The following is a 14,870-nucleotide window of genomic DNA, read 5'->3' as shown; positions in this document are numbered from 1 at the left end:
AATAACAAACATGCTCTTTCATGTATGAACTCAGTAGTCGTTTGAAAACTAACACAAAAAGTCATTAAAAAAAAAAGGTAATTCTTTTGCTTATTTAAGCAGACATAGGGTAAATAGCTGGAGGAATAAAGCTAAACGTGGACTATGGCAGGACTAGAAGTGCCTTGGAAACAGTTGACAGGCCATTAAAGATGATCCTGAAGCAGACTCTGAGAGCTGCAGTGAATAATTTAATGGAAGCAATGATTAAATGTGGAAAGGAAGTACCTACTGGAGGAGAATGTTTACAAAAGTGCCCTGCTTTTTTAGCAAGCTGTGTTGCAAAGGAAAGCAGCTGCTGATAATTGGCGTAAATAAATAGTTGGACTAAACAAGGAAGACTCATAATAGAGAGGAAACTAGATGTACCTAAATCCTGGACTTACTGTTACGTGTACGCTCCACGAGAGAAATGCGTACTTCATTTCCATTACATGAATGATCAGGCTGAAAAGACAGGTTGAATTTCAGTAACTCATAGAAGTTCTTTGACTTTGGACTTTTTAGAGGAAAGGCATAGTCAGAGTGCAAATGCTGTGAGGAAATTTGGAAATGGCAACTCTTGTACAAACTGTACACAGATTGTATTAAAAGAATACGCAGAAAATACTTGTTTCATGTGGATGTCGGAAAATAGTAACAAATAGTCTTTGGGCCTGTGCTTATTTGCTTGAGAGATTGTTTAAGAAAGCTTTTTCTTTTAATCGTCTCAGAGGGCTGAGTATTGCATCCGATTTGGTGCCAGCTAAATTGAAATAATTTATATAAATATTGTTCATATTAATGCTATTCAAACAGTTTTGATATGTGAGTCTAAGCAAGAGTATGTTGATATGTATTTTATTACTTATTTTGTTCCTGCTAAGGAACAAAGTATAATAACTTTCCAATCTAATCAAATTAAGTTGGTACTTCATGCGCTGATATCTTGGTGTTTAGCTTTGGATCCTTGGCTTTGGCTTTCCCTTCCTTCTTTCCCTCCTTAGGATCTTAGTCAGGGTCGTTGTTTAATATGGTTCTCCATTAAAGTGCTTTTTATCGATTCTTCAACAGTATTTATTTTTGCTTATCCAATGGGAGTTGCTCTAAGGCCATGATAACGCAGTCACCCTGGCTTTCAACCCTGCCTTGTTTCTGCGGTGTAACAGCAAACATACGTATATTGACTTGATTTCTGCGCACAAAAGCAGGCGCTAGCACGAGACGGGCAGTGACGCTGGGCAGCTCTGGCTGCAGGGCTTGCCCCTTCTCCTTCTGGTCTAGCATTGAGGAAAAGAGGCTCACTAACTGTGTGCTAAACTAAACACCAACCAGGCTGTCAAAGAACTGGGGTTTTTTTACATTGATTTTTTTTTTTTTTTAATTACCCTTCATAAGTTCATCCCATCTCTGGACATGTCCATCCACTTCTGCTTTTAGAGGAGGCGTTGGCTTTTTGGGTGTTTTGGTTTTCGTAACTGCTTTCAGGACTACCTCCTCCAGGGCCTGAAACACTTGCAGGGCGCTCTCTGTGCTCAGGAGTTTCAAGCCCCTTGCCACTGTGCTCTGTGTGGATTTTAAAGGCATTAATATCCTTTTTTTTTTTTTGAGAAGGCAGAACTCTCTGACACCTAGAGGTAAGCATATTACATCAACATGCTCTACTGTTTCCTGCTACTACGACTTAATGACTCCCAGAATATAAAAATAAATCCCTGCTCCCATAAAAGCTTACCATCTGATGAGTTTGAAGTCTTAAGATGAATGTGCACACGGTACACGAATTATTTGGGGAAATAAAAAGCTCTTTCTGCTTTTGTAAAATAGTTGGTAACAATGGCAACGTAAAACCCAATAGGAAGTTAAGCATTTCTCCCTAGGAGATTTATTGTTACAGATTATTTGCCAATATCTTTGTGGACTCTTGAATACGGCTGGATACGATGTTACATCAGTAGAGGAGTTGAGATTTGAGATGTATTTCGGTATGGCTCACAGAAGGAAACTAAAGAAATATAAGGATATTGTTAAATCTTGCAAGACGTACCATTGCTACTTTAAATAAGCTGTTTTAATTATTCTGTAATTATTCTCCAATTAGCTTTAGATATATTGTGTTATTACCATAGACCAGTCACAGTGGGAAAGTACAAAATGTTGAAGAGCAGAGCAGTTTTTAATTGGGAAAACAACTAAATCATTATATGTGCAAGTACGAAACACGATTTCCTTCCAAAAGTATCATTAAAACCTACATAGAAGTACAGTTATACTCTGCTAGAGTTCTACAGACAACAGAGTGGGTCCTTTGGGACTAGTTGAAAGTCGATGGCTGTTTTAAACAAAGGATTAATTGTTACCGGCATCAATACAATGTGAATGCTGAGATACCAGCTTCTACAACTCCCTTTCAAAATGTCTTCAGAAGGGCAGGTCCTTCAAAGTGGCAGTCTGGATCTTATTTCTTGCTTATTCTGTAAATGCATTTGGAAGACACTTTGGAACACTTACCCATTTTATACCACTGTCTGGTATGTCATTTTGCCGGGATATTATCTCTAATCATTCACTGTTCCTCCAGAATGAACAAGCAAGTCTCGCCTTATGATTACATATTTGGTTCATGAAGCTACTTCAAATGTTCTCTCCTTTCGTAGTATGAATGAAACCCATTAATCTGATGGGATCATCGTGAATGGCTTCTACTGCTGTGTTTTCAGCAGCCAGCTGCTCGCTATTCAGGTAAATGCTGACTTTGGAAGCCACCGCGGTGGGGTTAGATGATCTTTCTTCTTCATCCCCCTGTAACGAAGGGTCTGTCTTCCTCCTTGGTTTTCTGCGTTTTCCCTTGACGCTGTGATCAAGTGAGGCATAACACATCTGACTGGCAGGCTCCACCTAGAAGGAAATTCACTGCACGTTTAACGTTCAGTAATCACGCTTGCTTTAAAATTACATCTAAGGCTTTAAGTATGTCTGCTCTGTAACCATAATAATGGCTGAAATTTACCCAAACTAGCTGTAAATGAACTCATTAAAAGTACAAATGATTAAGCTATGGCACCACAGAAAACAGACCAACGTTACCTAACGGTAAATGATTCATGTTCTTAGGACAGTGGCAGTAAGGAAAAATTCATCAAGGTATTATTGGAAAGATTCTCTATGGGAATGGGGGTGGCTTATATAATCGGTCCAAGTTCTTTGGGATGCAAGACATTATTTGATCTGTCTTTCTTCCCACCTTTTTTTTTTTTTTTTAATTTAATTAGAGTCCAATTATTAGCAACATTTTTCACAGGCTTTTGTCTGTGCAGAAAACCAAAGATGGGTGATTCCTGTCTGTATATACAATCTAATTTCCAGTGCAAAATGTATACTTTATATGTCTTTTCCTGGCTCTCTCTGTGTTCTTTCAAGCCAAATTGTCAAGCACTTTTAAGGAATTTCCATAGATTATTCTGTTTCCATGAAGTTAACAAAAACAAACGTCTCAATAAAAAAAGGATATTTCTACCCCCTGGAAGCCAGAAATCGATCCTTATGAAAAACCTGGAAATCAACTCAGGAAGTTGATACTAGGAATGCTTCAATTACAGACAAATTTCAGTGGAAGCTTGCATGCTTTTAGGCATACGGGTATCTCAACAAAATACCTATCAATTGAAAAATAGTCTTCTTTCATCTGTTAAGGCATATAGATTTTGCGCTGGGCAGGAGAGCAACAGTCAAACTCGTGATTATCATGTGACGCAGCTTGTGTTTTCACTTGGTTGATGTTCAAAATAAACTAAATCAATTCTTTACCTAAACTATGGAGGCAGATGCAGGTTTAATTCAGCCTGATCTTGCGTGCCTGTGACCTGAGCTTTGTCACACCATATGAATGGAAATGAGCTGTCTGTAATTCTTCTCTCTCGTTAATGACCCAGATTGAATGAAAGGTCAAGTCTGTTCTTAAATTCCCTGATGAACTGAGACTCTAATGCATGGCAATTTTTGTGATGAGCAGTGTGAAGATTTTTATTATATATCATCAGGGGATAAACACAAGATAAAAACAAGACAGACTACATTACCCTCATTCAGAAATACAGAATTAAAATTAAATATACCTGTAGTTGGTTAACTGGCCTTTGAGGGGGGGACTTCATCTGCTCGTAACAACATTCCTCTGTAATTTATCAAAGTAGAAAAATGTTTTAGTTAAGACACACTACCGAGTCTTAAAAGATCAGACCAAAAGATCCTCCCTGGTACAGAACTAACTCCCTCCAGTTTACTTTGGTAGAAGTTTATTTTGTTTTGAAATCACACCCAGATCTCTCCCTCTATTTATAGAGGGGCAAATAGCTAAGAAATTCAGACACACGTACTGTGAAAATGAAAATCATTTTCTGTTCATATGGATGGGAAGTTTCTCATTATTGTCTAGTTGGGCATGATTTTAGACTGCCAGGAGGACGTCTTGCAATTAGAGGGTAACCACATACTGATGTATTTTTCAGCGTAGGCAATCTTTTCTTTGGCTGAGAAAAAGGCTGTGAGCTGCAGCAGCTGGTGATTAAATTCTATTCCTGACTCTACTTTCAGTTTTCTGTAAATTCGGTGCAAGTTATTTTCTCATGCCATGTCTCATTGTAGCCATGAGTAAAACAGATTACTTACAGTAAACTTACAGTTTTCAGGCTTTTGTAGTGTCAACGTATTTGAGTGTTGGCTTAGTTTAATTTATGCAAACTGCATATGAAAAAGTTGGGGGTCTCTTTTCCCCTGCAGTTTAAGTACTTCCGTTTTGCTTAACCCCAAACAAGGCCAGCAAAAAAAGTTGTGTTCGTTCTACTTAAATACTGCTTTAACACCATAAGGGCTTCGAGAGACATACCCTCAGTAAATCTAGCTCTAGCTGCAGTGATATGATGTTACTGCCTTCAATTGTGGTATCTCTCTGCCAAGGATTATTAACTTCAGCCCAGTAAAGCAGAGAAAAGCTATTTCTGCCCACCGTTCAGCCACTGGGCTTGGTTCAGCATATTTGTCAATGTCGGTGGTGATCTGTGGATAACCATGGCAGAGGGCTGCTACGTGTTTGTTTCTGCCAGCTTCTGTGGGAGCACTGACTTTGGGCACTGAGCGACACGTGTCTCAGATTGCTTTAACATGCGTGGATCGAGCTGTTATTTCAATTGATGCAGCTTTATACGTAGAAAAGCTCTTGGTTTTGAGATATTGGGCTGAACAAGACCATTTGGACTATAAGAAGCCAAATTCAGTACATGATCTGGTCTTACAAAGAGTAGTGCAGTAGGATGGTTTGCAGTTCTATCCCAAGTAGCTATTAATACAGCAATTGAAAAGGGGCAAATTCTCAAGTTTGCGGTTTGAGAAACGCAGAAACTGTTGGTCAGTCAGCTTTTAACCATACATTTATTATAGCCTCTGAACAGACACATGTTCTTCAAGTGAAGCTTACCTAAAGTACCTTGATTGAGATTGCCGTAAACTGGGTCATCTTCTGTGCAATAGTCATCATAGCTAGAAGGGGAGTGGAAAAATACCTTTAATGCACAGAATATGCTTTATTTAGGACCCCACTATATGGCGGGGGGCATGGAGGGGACAGAAATACTAGTTTTGCAGAAGGAGAAGAAATGGCAATGTCTGTATTCTGGAGAGAGATTTGTTATCTGGCCAAGAATTGAACACTTCTTTTCCTGTAACTCAGTTACGTATAAAGCCAATCTCCAGACTACTAAGCTACTGTTTGATATAGTTCTAGAAATATTAATGATCACTGAAAGGAACCCAGTTCGTGTCCTCTGAGACCAGTTTGCAATACAAACTAAAGCACTAAGTGAGTCTTTTGAGGAGGTGTTCTTAAAAAGTCCAGTCTTGATTGAACTAAAATACTTACATCAACACAACTAGAGAAGACCAAAGCAAAGTTCAACTTTGGCTATTTAATGGTATTCTCTGTTTCATTACCTGGTGTTTCTTGAAAATGTTTTTAAGCATGTTTGTAAAAGTGGCAATTGTTAGTGAGAAACATTGTGTAATCTGATGCCTATTGCATCCCTATACCGTGCCTTGTCAAGGGAATGAAGTAATGCAATCTAACACCACTTTTAGAGTGGTATTTTTCAGCTGAACAGGCAGTAATAGACAAGCACAGACTCCCCAGCTTCAAGTACATTTGTAATTGAGGATTGGTTTGGGGGAACAGGTGAAGGCTTTTATATTTTTGTTTCAAGAGACTTTCATATTTAGGTGGAGATGATGCCCTTTCCATCTCTGTTTTCTAAAGCTTTGGTGAGGTTTTTTAATGTGGAATAAGAGAAACAGCCTGTATACAGTAGCTATAAACAGACTGTGTTTTATTGCTTTTGAATATCATATGTAAAAGAAGTCTATGAAACGTAAATACATATAAATTATTGCTCCTCAAGTATTAAATATCAGACTATAATTTATCATTGTTTTCTGAGAGTTCTTTTTCGTTATTATAGACTTATTGAGTTTGATAGCAAATAGCATTTTAGCTCAATATCCTGCGCTTCCTTCAGCTTATAAAATTATCATTTAGCATGCAATTATTTCATTGTTGATAAAAGGACTGGAGTACGTCTCTCCCACATGAATTTTTTTTTTCTTGTTTTCTTTGGAAAACTTTTTTTCCACAACCATCCTCCTCTCCAACATTTCCAGGCAGGCTGCATGAGATATTGGATTTTCCTCTATGCTGTCCCTCCAAAGCCGTCTGTCATTATTTATTCCTTATTTCACCCTTGCCAGAAAGAAAATTTTTTATTCAACTTACCTTGGACTGTTGTCTTCATAGTCTTTATATCTTTTAGCTGGAAAATTTGTTAAAAAAAAATAAAGTTAAAAGAAAATGAAACGTGCTATTTTAGAACATTTCAGATAATTGTCTTAAGTGAATTGCTTTTGATTTCACTGTAGAGAGTAAAATTGAAAGCTCTTGGCTCTCAGGACCTTCAGTTGTCCCCCTGCTTTTCTCAAATACTTTTGACTAATACAAGAAATGTTTGTGTTATAACTCTGCTGTGGCTGCAAATTCTCTGTTAGTTCACAAGATCCCAAAATGTATTGTAACACATGCAATTAATTCCTTGTTTCCTCCTCCTTCTGCTTCTACCTCATCTTTTTCTCTGCCTAGGGAGATGCATCACATGTTTATATTGCAAGGTGAAGGGTTCATATATTTTACTAGTTCTGTTGCTTGTGTCTCTGAAAGAGATATCCTGTGAGCCACACAGATGAAGAAACTGAAGCAGAGAGGCAGTGGCTACAAAGAGATTTCTTGCTAGAGCTTGATTCTTAACTCAGGAATGCCTGACTTTCTACCCTCTGCTCCAGGACTCCAGAATTTACCACGGTAAGCTCTGATTCCATGAGCAATGCACCGTCAGCCAATCTGACCAAAACCTTGCTCAAGGCTAGTTTTATAAATGGACGTGATTTTTCATCGTGGAAATATCTGCCTAGTAGGACTAAAAGACAAAATAACCCAAAAAGGTACGCCCCTCTGTCCCGCAACACTCCGGCAGCTCTTTTAATATTCTGTAGTCATAGTTATTCTCCTACACTTGGTGAGTTCCGTTTATAAGCATAGGCCTTCTGTTTATGTAGATTTTGTATGTATGTGTATTTAACGAGGTTGAATCCACCAATGTTTGCTCGCCTGTCCATACACATATAGCAGAGGTGTGATTTTCCCTGCGAAAAGGTAGTTTATCCCTGAATGGGAGCAGTGAGGATTGTACAATTTAATAACTATAGACTTCTATGCGTAAGAGAGGTTGTGCTGGCATAATCAATTTTTTTTAAAAAGTCATAGTTAATTTTAAACCAAAACCAGAATATGGCTGTAGTCACCCTCTAACGTAAATTAAACAAATGAGTTCCTTATTGTGAGTGACACATTGGTTTAAGAGCTACATTAGGATCCCATGATGAAAGGCAATTAGAACTTTTTTTTCAAAATAAACTGATTAAGCATAAAATGTGTATGAAAACTGAAATTCAAATAAGCATTCAGGAATTTTGGGAGGAGAAATTTTTCTCAAGTGTATTTTGTATTAGTGCAGCTACTTAAAATAATTTTTAAATTAAATACAAATAATAACCAGTTAGATGAAATATACACTTTAAAAAAGGAAATTACAGGTGTTAAAAATATCCTTTAAAAATAAAAATTTAGCCAGAACTCAATTCTTCACCATGTACATGTTCTGTTGTTTGTCTTCAGTGAATGGATTTGGGTAGCTGTTTTTAGCAGCAGCCTGGGCAGCTAGCAATCATTCCGTAATCATACTTGACTCTCTTCTAAAAAATTTTAAAAGTTACATCCTCCCTACTAGAACCATTCTTGCTGAAACATAACTTTGAGATTCAAAAGAATCAATTGGTTGCCTTGAAATCTCCCGGCAGTGATGCCTTTCTCTACAGACACTTTAAAGACTCAAACTCCATTCCTTCCAGAGAGACAACAATACTTACCTTGCTTCTTTTTCATATAGTGTGAAATGTTCAGTACCAACGAAACAACCAGAGCCAAACTCACAAAGGCCAAAATTCCCCAGACAGAAAAATGGCAGTGCATTTCTGTAACTGAAAGAAAATAACGTTATTGTTTGTGTTGTCTCACAGTTTTACCGTATTCTCTGTGGTTGGTTGATTTTTGCTTTCTTTAATTCCAGCTGCTGTTTTGTTGTTTACTCTGTGACAGACATTGCTATACAAGCAATAATTATTATTGCAAGCAAATAATTAATATCAAAAGTAGATGCTAAATAATAAGAAAACAACATCAATAAACTCTTAGCAGAACTACTGTTTCATAGGAATTCAGCCAAAGGTTGAGATATTGGTTTGCCCATAAGATGCAGTAAAAATCAGAAATTGCTAAAGAAAAAAGTCATTTTAGTGAATAGCTTTGAAATTATTTTTGTAATTGTCTTTAACTTACTATTTGCAGTAAATTTTTGGCTAAATCCTAGAGTTCATGAATGCAGTTCTGAAGATGAATTCAGACAAAACAACTTACTTCACTGGAAACGTCCATCATGTTATAGCAATCCCTGCAACAAATTTCAAAGGTTGGTTATGTGTTTTCTTACATCTCCTATTAAAACCCCTGACTTTATTCATGTCCTCACCCTCCTTCCTGAGAACGCAGAGGATGTAGTGGCAAAGGATGAGCAGTAGCTGGGAACCAATGAGCCCCCCAGAACTACTGCAGAGAGAAACTCAAACAGTTCCTGAAGAATCACTTAGTAAAAGCCAGGCAACTTAATTGAACAAAGCCTCCCTTTGCACTGAACTTGCCTCTCTTTGGATTCCAAAACACAGGAAGGAAACAACAAACCCCAAACGTATTCTGTCATTTAATGAATTCTTCGATTAACCTAGCTCATAGAAATATTGCATCACAAACCATGCTGAAGAAAATAGCCTGTGATGGTCTAATGGCCAAAAACGATCAGCGTTGCTGCAAATGGCCTGCAAAACCCTTCCTTGACAGAGGAAATGCTAAGCCAAATATATGAGTGAAAGGAGCTTGAATCTACATTTTTCACTTTCCCCAGAAGCATGTTTCATGTTCTTCTAAATTTGGAGTGCTTGAAATAAAGCCTCATCCAAAAAAATCATGAACTCCACAAAAAAAAGTCTAGCCGGAGCAGAGCAGTCAAGTGGAGGGAGTGAGATTTGAGCAGGTCCATAATGCTCTAGTTTGGTTTTGATGTAGCTGGATTCCTTCAGGAGGCTGCCGTTCTGTTTGCTTCTTAAAGGAAAGCTGACTTAAAGGAATACGGGGATACACACTCCCATGTTGCTGGCTGGGGGTGGTGGGGGACAATGGATCAGCTCCTGATGAGAAGACAGAGCTTTGTTCCTTGACTGACCAGATCCAGTTCACCTTAGGAACTGCCCCTTACAGGCTTTGTTCCCTACTTGGCTGGTGTTGCAAAAGCTCTTTTAGTTGTGTTTTATTCCAAGCCACAGATGTTTTGATGATGATGAAACAAGATAAGATAATCCTTGGTAGTAAAAAATCACAAATTGCGTGGGCTTCTATGATGCAGGTTTCCTTCCTTATCAGAACCCTCTTTTAAAAGGAACAAAACAGAGCAAATAAGCTGTAACCGTCTGACAAGACTTGTAACTGGGGTTTGCCCATGGTAATTCCAGTGCCCATTTATCCTTCCTTTTAAACTAAACATCCAATTTCCATTCCTTTCTTTTCTCCTACCTGAGTTCTGCCAAAGGTGTTTGAGGGTTCTCCATCACTACAATACTACTTTTCAGATTGAGAGGCATGTTTTTGCAATGAAATTCATGAGGAGAGACACCACCACCATGAAGCAGCTATATATTATTCCAATTTTTCAGAGTAGGAATTAAAAGAGAGAGAGATCTCACCTTGAGAAGACGTTATCGGGCCACATCAAGAATCACCGGTGTTTGGAATCTGGTTACTCTACAATTAGTCATTCAACAACATTTGCATTCTACACAACCTGTCTCCAAAACTACAAGAAGTCTACGTCAAAGTCAAGTGCTTTTATGTCTCAATGTATTGTCTGAATAATCAGAGTCATTCTTCCTTCTGTCCTTTTATATTTTCTGCAGTGATTCCTTCCCTTTTTTCTTATACTCATTTCATATTTATTTTCCTACAATTTTTTTTTTTCAGTGAACAAAAGCAGTATTGTGGCCTAAAAGAAGGGAAGCACGCGTAACTGTGATAGAAACTACAGCCCTATGATTCATTAGAATAAGAAGAGTGAGTAGATGCCTCAAGCACAGCTGGAACCTAAGTTTGTACTTTTTTCTTGATATTGAATGCTGCCATTTATCTTTCTGATTTAGGAATCCTATTTTTCCCTGGTGTTTCCAGAGCAGGAGGAGAACTCTTAGTTTCAAATTGAAAATTGTCAGCCCTTAAGTGAAGCGGAGGAAGTAACCAGATTTTTGATGACAATTTTTTTTTTTTTTGTGTTTCAGCTTCTGATTTAAATTGGAATTATTACCTGGAAAATAGTAGAGGTTGGAAAAAAGTTGTTTTCCTTTTCAGTTTCAAGTTCAACTTTTACGATATTTGAGCAATCCCACTTCCCTAGGACTTTAAAGATATTCTAGCAAAACAAAAGGCATGAAACTTGGATTTCTAATAAAACATACCAATTTTTTAAACCTCACAATCTATAGCTCCTTCTTAATCATGGTTTAGAAAACTGCATGGGTATGAGGTATGAGAAGATCAAAAAAACATTTCAATTTTTTCCCAGCTGAACACTACTTAGTTTATTTTTAAATTTATTTTCCACAACTCTAACTTAAACATCTGCTTGTATTTCAGTAGAACGTACACAAACATACCTGTGACTTCAGTATCTTCTTTTTTGTCTTTGCAATATGAGCTATTTGTTTCTCAGACAACACTACTTATATTTCAGGAATAACAGCACTTTTCATTTACCCCATAAAACCATAGTAAAGGCCTTAATCAGAGACACACGAGTGCTGCTCTGAGCGCTCTATGCTTTTCTAAAGTCAGTTTCAAGTTAATCTTACTGTCCAAGTACAAAAAAGTGAAAGATTTTGATTTTATAACTCAGCTTTACAGATATACAACTCCCTGCTCTTTCCCAGGTAAAATAGTTCTGTAATTCAGTTTAAGAGGCATCTAAACACTTTTCTTGAATTCAACATAACATCACGAACAGGAAGACTCTTTTTTCTTTTCTTGTACTACCATTATAGTTGTTGCTAATATGCTAGCTATCTACATCTATAACTGCATTATTTAAGTATTTACTACTTTTGACAACAGCAGCAGTAGAAAGAAAGATGAATAACTGTGTGAGGAACAATCTGTCTCCTCAGGTAACTGCGCTGCTGTCCCTACATGTACAATAGCAGGTGTCAGTGCAACCTGTGACAACTAACTGGTTTTGCTAAGGACAAAAAAAAAGATAAGGTGACTGTGGATGGAGACTAGGAAATAAACAGAAAGCGAAGTCTTTTAGACTAATTATAATCTGTTCTGAAATAGTGTCTTTTATTCTGTTTTTTAATTTTCATTCTCATTCAAGTCATCTACTGTCAAACGTAGCAAAACCAGATTTTTATTTTTTGTTTTTTACATATTACATATTTATTCCAAAGAACTCGTAGCACTGTGTACAGGGTCATTCAGGCTCAACTGCCGTCAAATTGAGTATTTTAAAAAAGTTTTGTTATATCGTTGAAAAAAAAAAGTCCTAATGAAAAATTAGGCCCCTGGGAATAGTACCCTATGATTCTAATAAAATAAGCTCACATTCCACCAGGGCTTTCTGCAATAGTCTATCTGTGATGAGAAAAACCTAAGAGTGATAGTACTTTGTTCATAAGAAATCACATTGAGGCTGTTTTTAATATAATGTGCTCCCCCGTGAAAGAAGAGTTCATCGTAGAGCCAAAGGTTTCATGGGAAGGACAACAATCCTTGTTTCATTTTTAGAAAAAATTGGGATGTGTGAACGGGGGAAGTACTATATTTAATCGTTGTAAAAATGACAGTATTTTGAATACCTAATATCAGAATCTCTCTAGCATTAATGATATATTCCTATTCTGCTGTTCTTACATTTCTATTTTGAAACAGGGTCAAACTTGGAGTTGCGTCCAAGTAGAACATCCACCTTAGGTAATTTACTCCATCTGGATGCTGTTTTTACTTTTCTGACTTTAGGGAAGGGATTACTCGCCTCTTCTTAGTATGTTTTACACTGTTATAAACTAAAGGTATTATGTGCATACGACAAAATACAGGCAAACCAAAGACTTTCTAAAGATATAGTTAATTGTCCTTTTTCTCCTTTTTAAATCTATTGACAACTTTCTCCACCAACAGAGACAAGACGAAGGAATAAATAGACTTTTTGGTCACTTGTTCTTAGGTTTTCCCTTTGCAGGGTTCATTATACTGTAATTGGGGGGGGGGGAGATGGAGGGGGAAGAAAACAAAAAAATAACCAACCAACCAAAAGCCCCCAAAACATTCTAATCTTTCCTGGATGAATTTCTGCAATTCAATGTTATTGCAACTCAAAGGAGAGAGCATAATCATGTACTTACCTTTGGGGAAAGGGGCCAGATTTAACAATTCAGGGCTAGAAAAAGGTGATTTTCCTCCTCACAGCGTAAGAATAGGTAGCAGAAGTACTAAGTTTTGTTCCTTCTTGTTCTAACGTATTTTGTTTAGAGAATCCATCACAAAGGATAACAGGAAAAACTTCTACCAGTTTTTCCTACCAAAAAGGAAAACAAGGTGGGGAATACAGATACCTGTCTGGCAAGAACTGGACACGCCATCTATGGTATCAACTCATCATTCATAGAAGCAGATTAATTACTTTGGTCACTACTAGATTTAAGATGATGCTCTGGAGCACAAAATGGTTTGTTTCCTGTCATTTCTTTCTGCAAATTTGTCAAAGATGAGACAAAATTGCCTTTTTTTTCCCCCCTCTCCAATTAAATAGTGAGGTAAATAATATTCTGTACTAATGACACTTAGAAAAAGAAACCCATTAAGAGACTGATGAATGTTAAATTAACATTAAAGATATTTCCACCTGTGTGAGTTTTTAAGACAGGATTAATTCTCCAGAAAGGATTCCTTAAACTGCAATTAATTTGTGCACAACTAATTTCTTTGTAAGATGTCAAATTCATACTTCAGAAGGGAAGCAGTGCATTGTAAAATAAGAAGCCCTCAGCACAGTAAATGTTTTAAGCACAAAACTAATGCCAATGCTTAGACTTTATTAACAAACCTTAATTAATGAAGGCTTAAGCTGTTGATGATGACTCATCATTGTCATGATTATTATTAATAATTTGACTTCAGAACCCTGAGCAACCTTCTTGGAAGACTGCTAATCTTCCATAGCGTGTTTTTACTGCTCCTTTGTTTACAAGTTTATAATACTGAAAAGATAACCCTTACCTGTTTTTGTTGTTTCCAGGAATACTCCCCGCCCCTTTATCCAACAGGAAATCAAGTTATGTTGGCAGACCTTGGATACCCTTTTGTTTTGGACCTGGCAGCATGAATCTATCTCTAGAGTTGCCGTCAGTCTTAAAGGTCTCCAGTCTTTTTTCGTCACCTGTTTTCTTACAAACAGGAAATGTGGTTCAGGCTTTTACAACCTCACTAGCAAACTGACGGTCTCCTTCAGTGTTTGCCTCCAAGAGAGGAATAGAATATTTATGCGTGCACTTGCATTTATTATCCACCTGTCTTGACAGAAGAGCATTTACAGGACTATTAGTTCCATTTCATGTGACACAAACCTACTTTTGTAATACTCATATGAGACATATACTCTAAGTCTTCCTGTTCGTGATGTTATGTTGAATTCAAGAAAAGTGTTTAGATGCCTCTTAAACTGAATTACAGAACTATTTTACCTAGGAGTGCTATTTCACTCTTCATCTTTTGGGGTTTCTAAGCAAAGTCTGAAAGTCCATCACTGAGAGAGCCTACAGTTTAGCTGAAACAGGATTCAGAGGCACGATGCAGAAATTATACCGTTGCCAGCTCTGGAAAGTCAGGTTAGGATATCATAACATGCTTCCTCCGTTCTTGTAAAGTCTATGAGCCTGGGTCCACAATCCAGAACAGCTGTGGAAAAAGAGGGTAAATCAGCAGGTGTCTTACCCTGTGTATTTATCTTTAAAATTTAATGAAACGTGCCTGCGTTTGGGCAGAGAAGCCATTTTATTCTCAGAATCGGAGTAGCTTCTTCTAGAGGAAGCTTGCACTCTGAGGACTGTCA

General features: G+C 37.4%; 1 protein-coding gene across 4 annotated transcripts; it reads right to left on the bottom strand.

Moving 5' to 3' along the window:
- Nucleotides 1-1,400: 1,400 nt before the first annotated feature.
- On the bottom strand, nucleotides 1,401-14,196 carry TRAT1 (T cell receptor associated transmembrane adaptor 1). Of its 4 annotated transcripts, none has more exons than XM_074572838.1 (7): nucleotides 14,039-14,179; nucleotides 9,008-9,119; nucleotides 8,539-8,649; nucleotides 6,836-6,872; nucleotides 5,492-5,553; nucleotides 4,134-4,192; nucleotides 1,401-2,916 (listed from the first exon to the last, which is right to left on the bottom strand). In XM_074572838.1, the coding sequence occupies exons 3-7, from the start codon at nucleotides 8,639-8,641 to the stop codon at nucleotides 2,653-2,655; spliced, it is 525 nt and encodes a 174-aa protein (XP_074428939.1). In that variant the 5' UTR covers nucleotides 8,642-8,649; nucleotides 9,008-9,119; nucleotides 14,039-14,179; the 3' UTR covers nucleotides 1,401-2,652. The 4 variants fall into 4 exon arrangements, with proteins under 4 accessions (XP_074428939.1, XP_074428937.1, XP_074428940.1 ...); XM_074572839.1 differs by having other exon boundaries at nucleotides 2,179-2,916; nucleotides 9,086-9,119; nucleotides 14,039-14,196; XM_074572836.1 differs by lacking the exon at nucleotides 9,008-9,119 and having other exon boundaries at nucleotides 2,177-2,916; nucleotides 14,039-14,148.
- Between the last annotated feature and the right edge of the window lie 674 nt (nucleotides 14,197-14,870).

The sequence above is a fragment of the Larus michahellis genome, chromosome 1 (assembly GCF_964199755.1).
Source record: "Larus michahellis chromosome 1, bLarMic1.1, whole genome shotgun sequence".
NCBI classification, from domain to species: domain Eukaryota; kingdom Metazoa; phylum Chordata; class Aves; order Charadriiformes; family Laridae; genus Larus; species Larus michahellis.
Note: the sequence above shows the minus strand (reverse complement) of the source record. Positions and strands in the feature narration are given on the sequence as shown.

Excerpts from the sequence above, each read along its gene's own strand:
- TRAT1 (XM_074572839.1), bottom strand. The coding sequence starts at position 8,641 with ATGCACTGCCATTTTTCTGTCTGGGGAATTTTGGCCTTTGTGAGTTTG. Across the intron at positions 6,873-8,538 it reads CTATATGAAAAAGAAGCAAG|CTAAAAGATATAAAGACTAT; the intron begins GTAAGTATTGTT and ends CAAATTTTCCAG. Across the intron at positions 5,554-6,835 it reads TATGAAGACAACAGTCCAAG|CTATGATGACTATTGCACAG; the intron begins GTAAGTTGAATA and ends CTCCCCTTCTAG.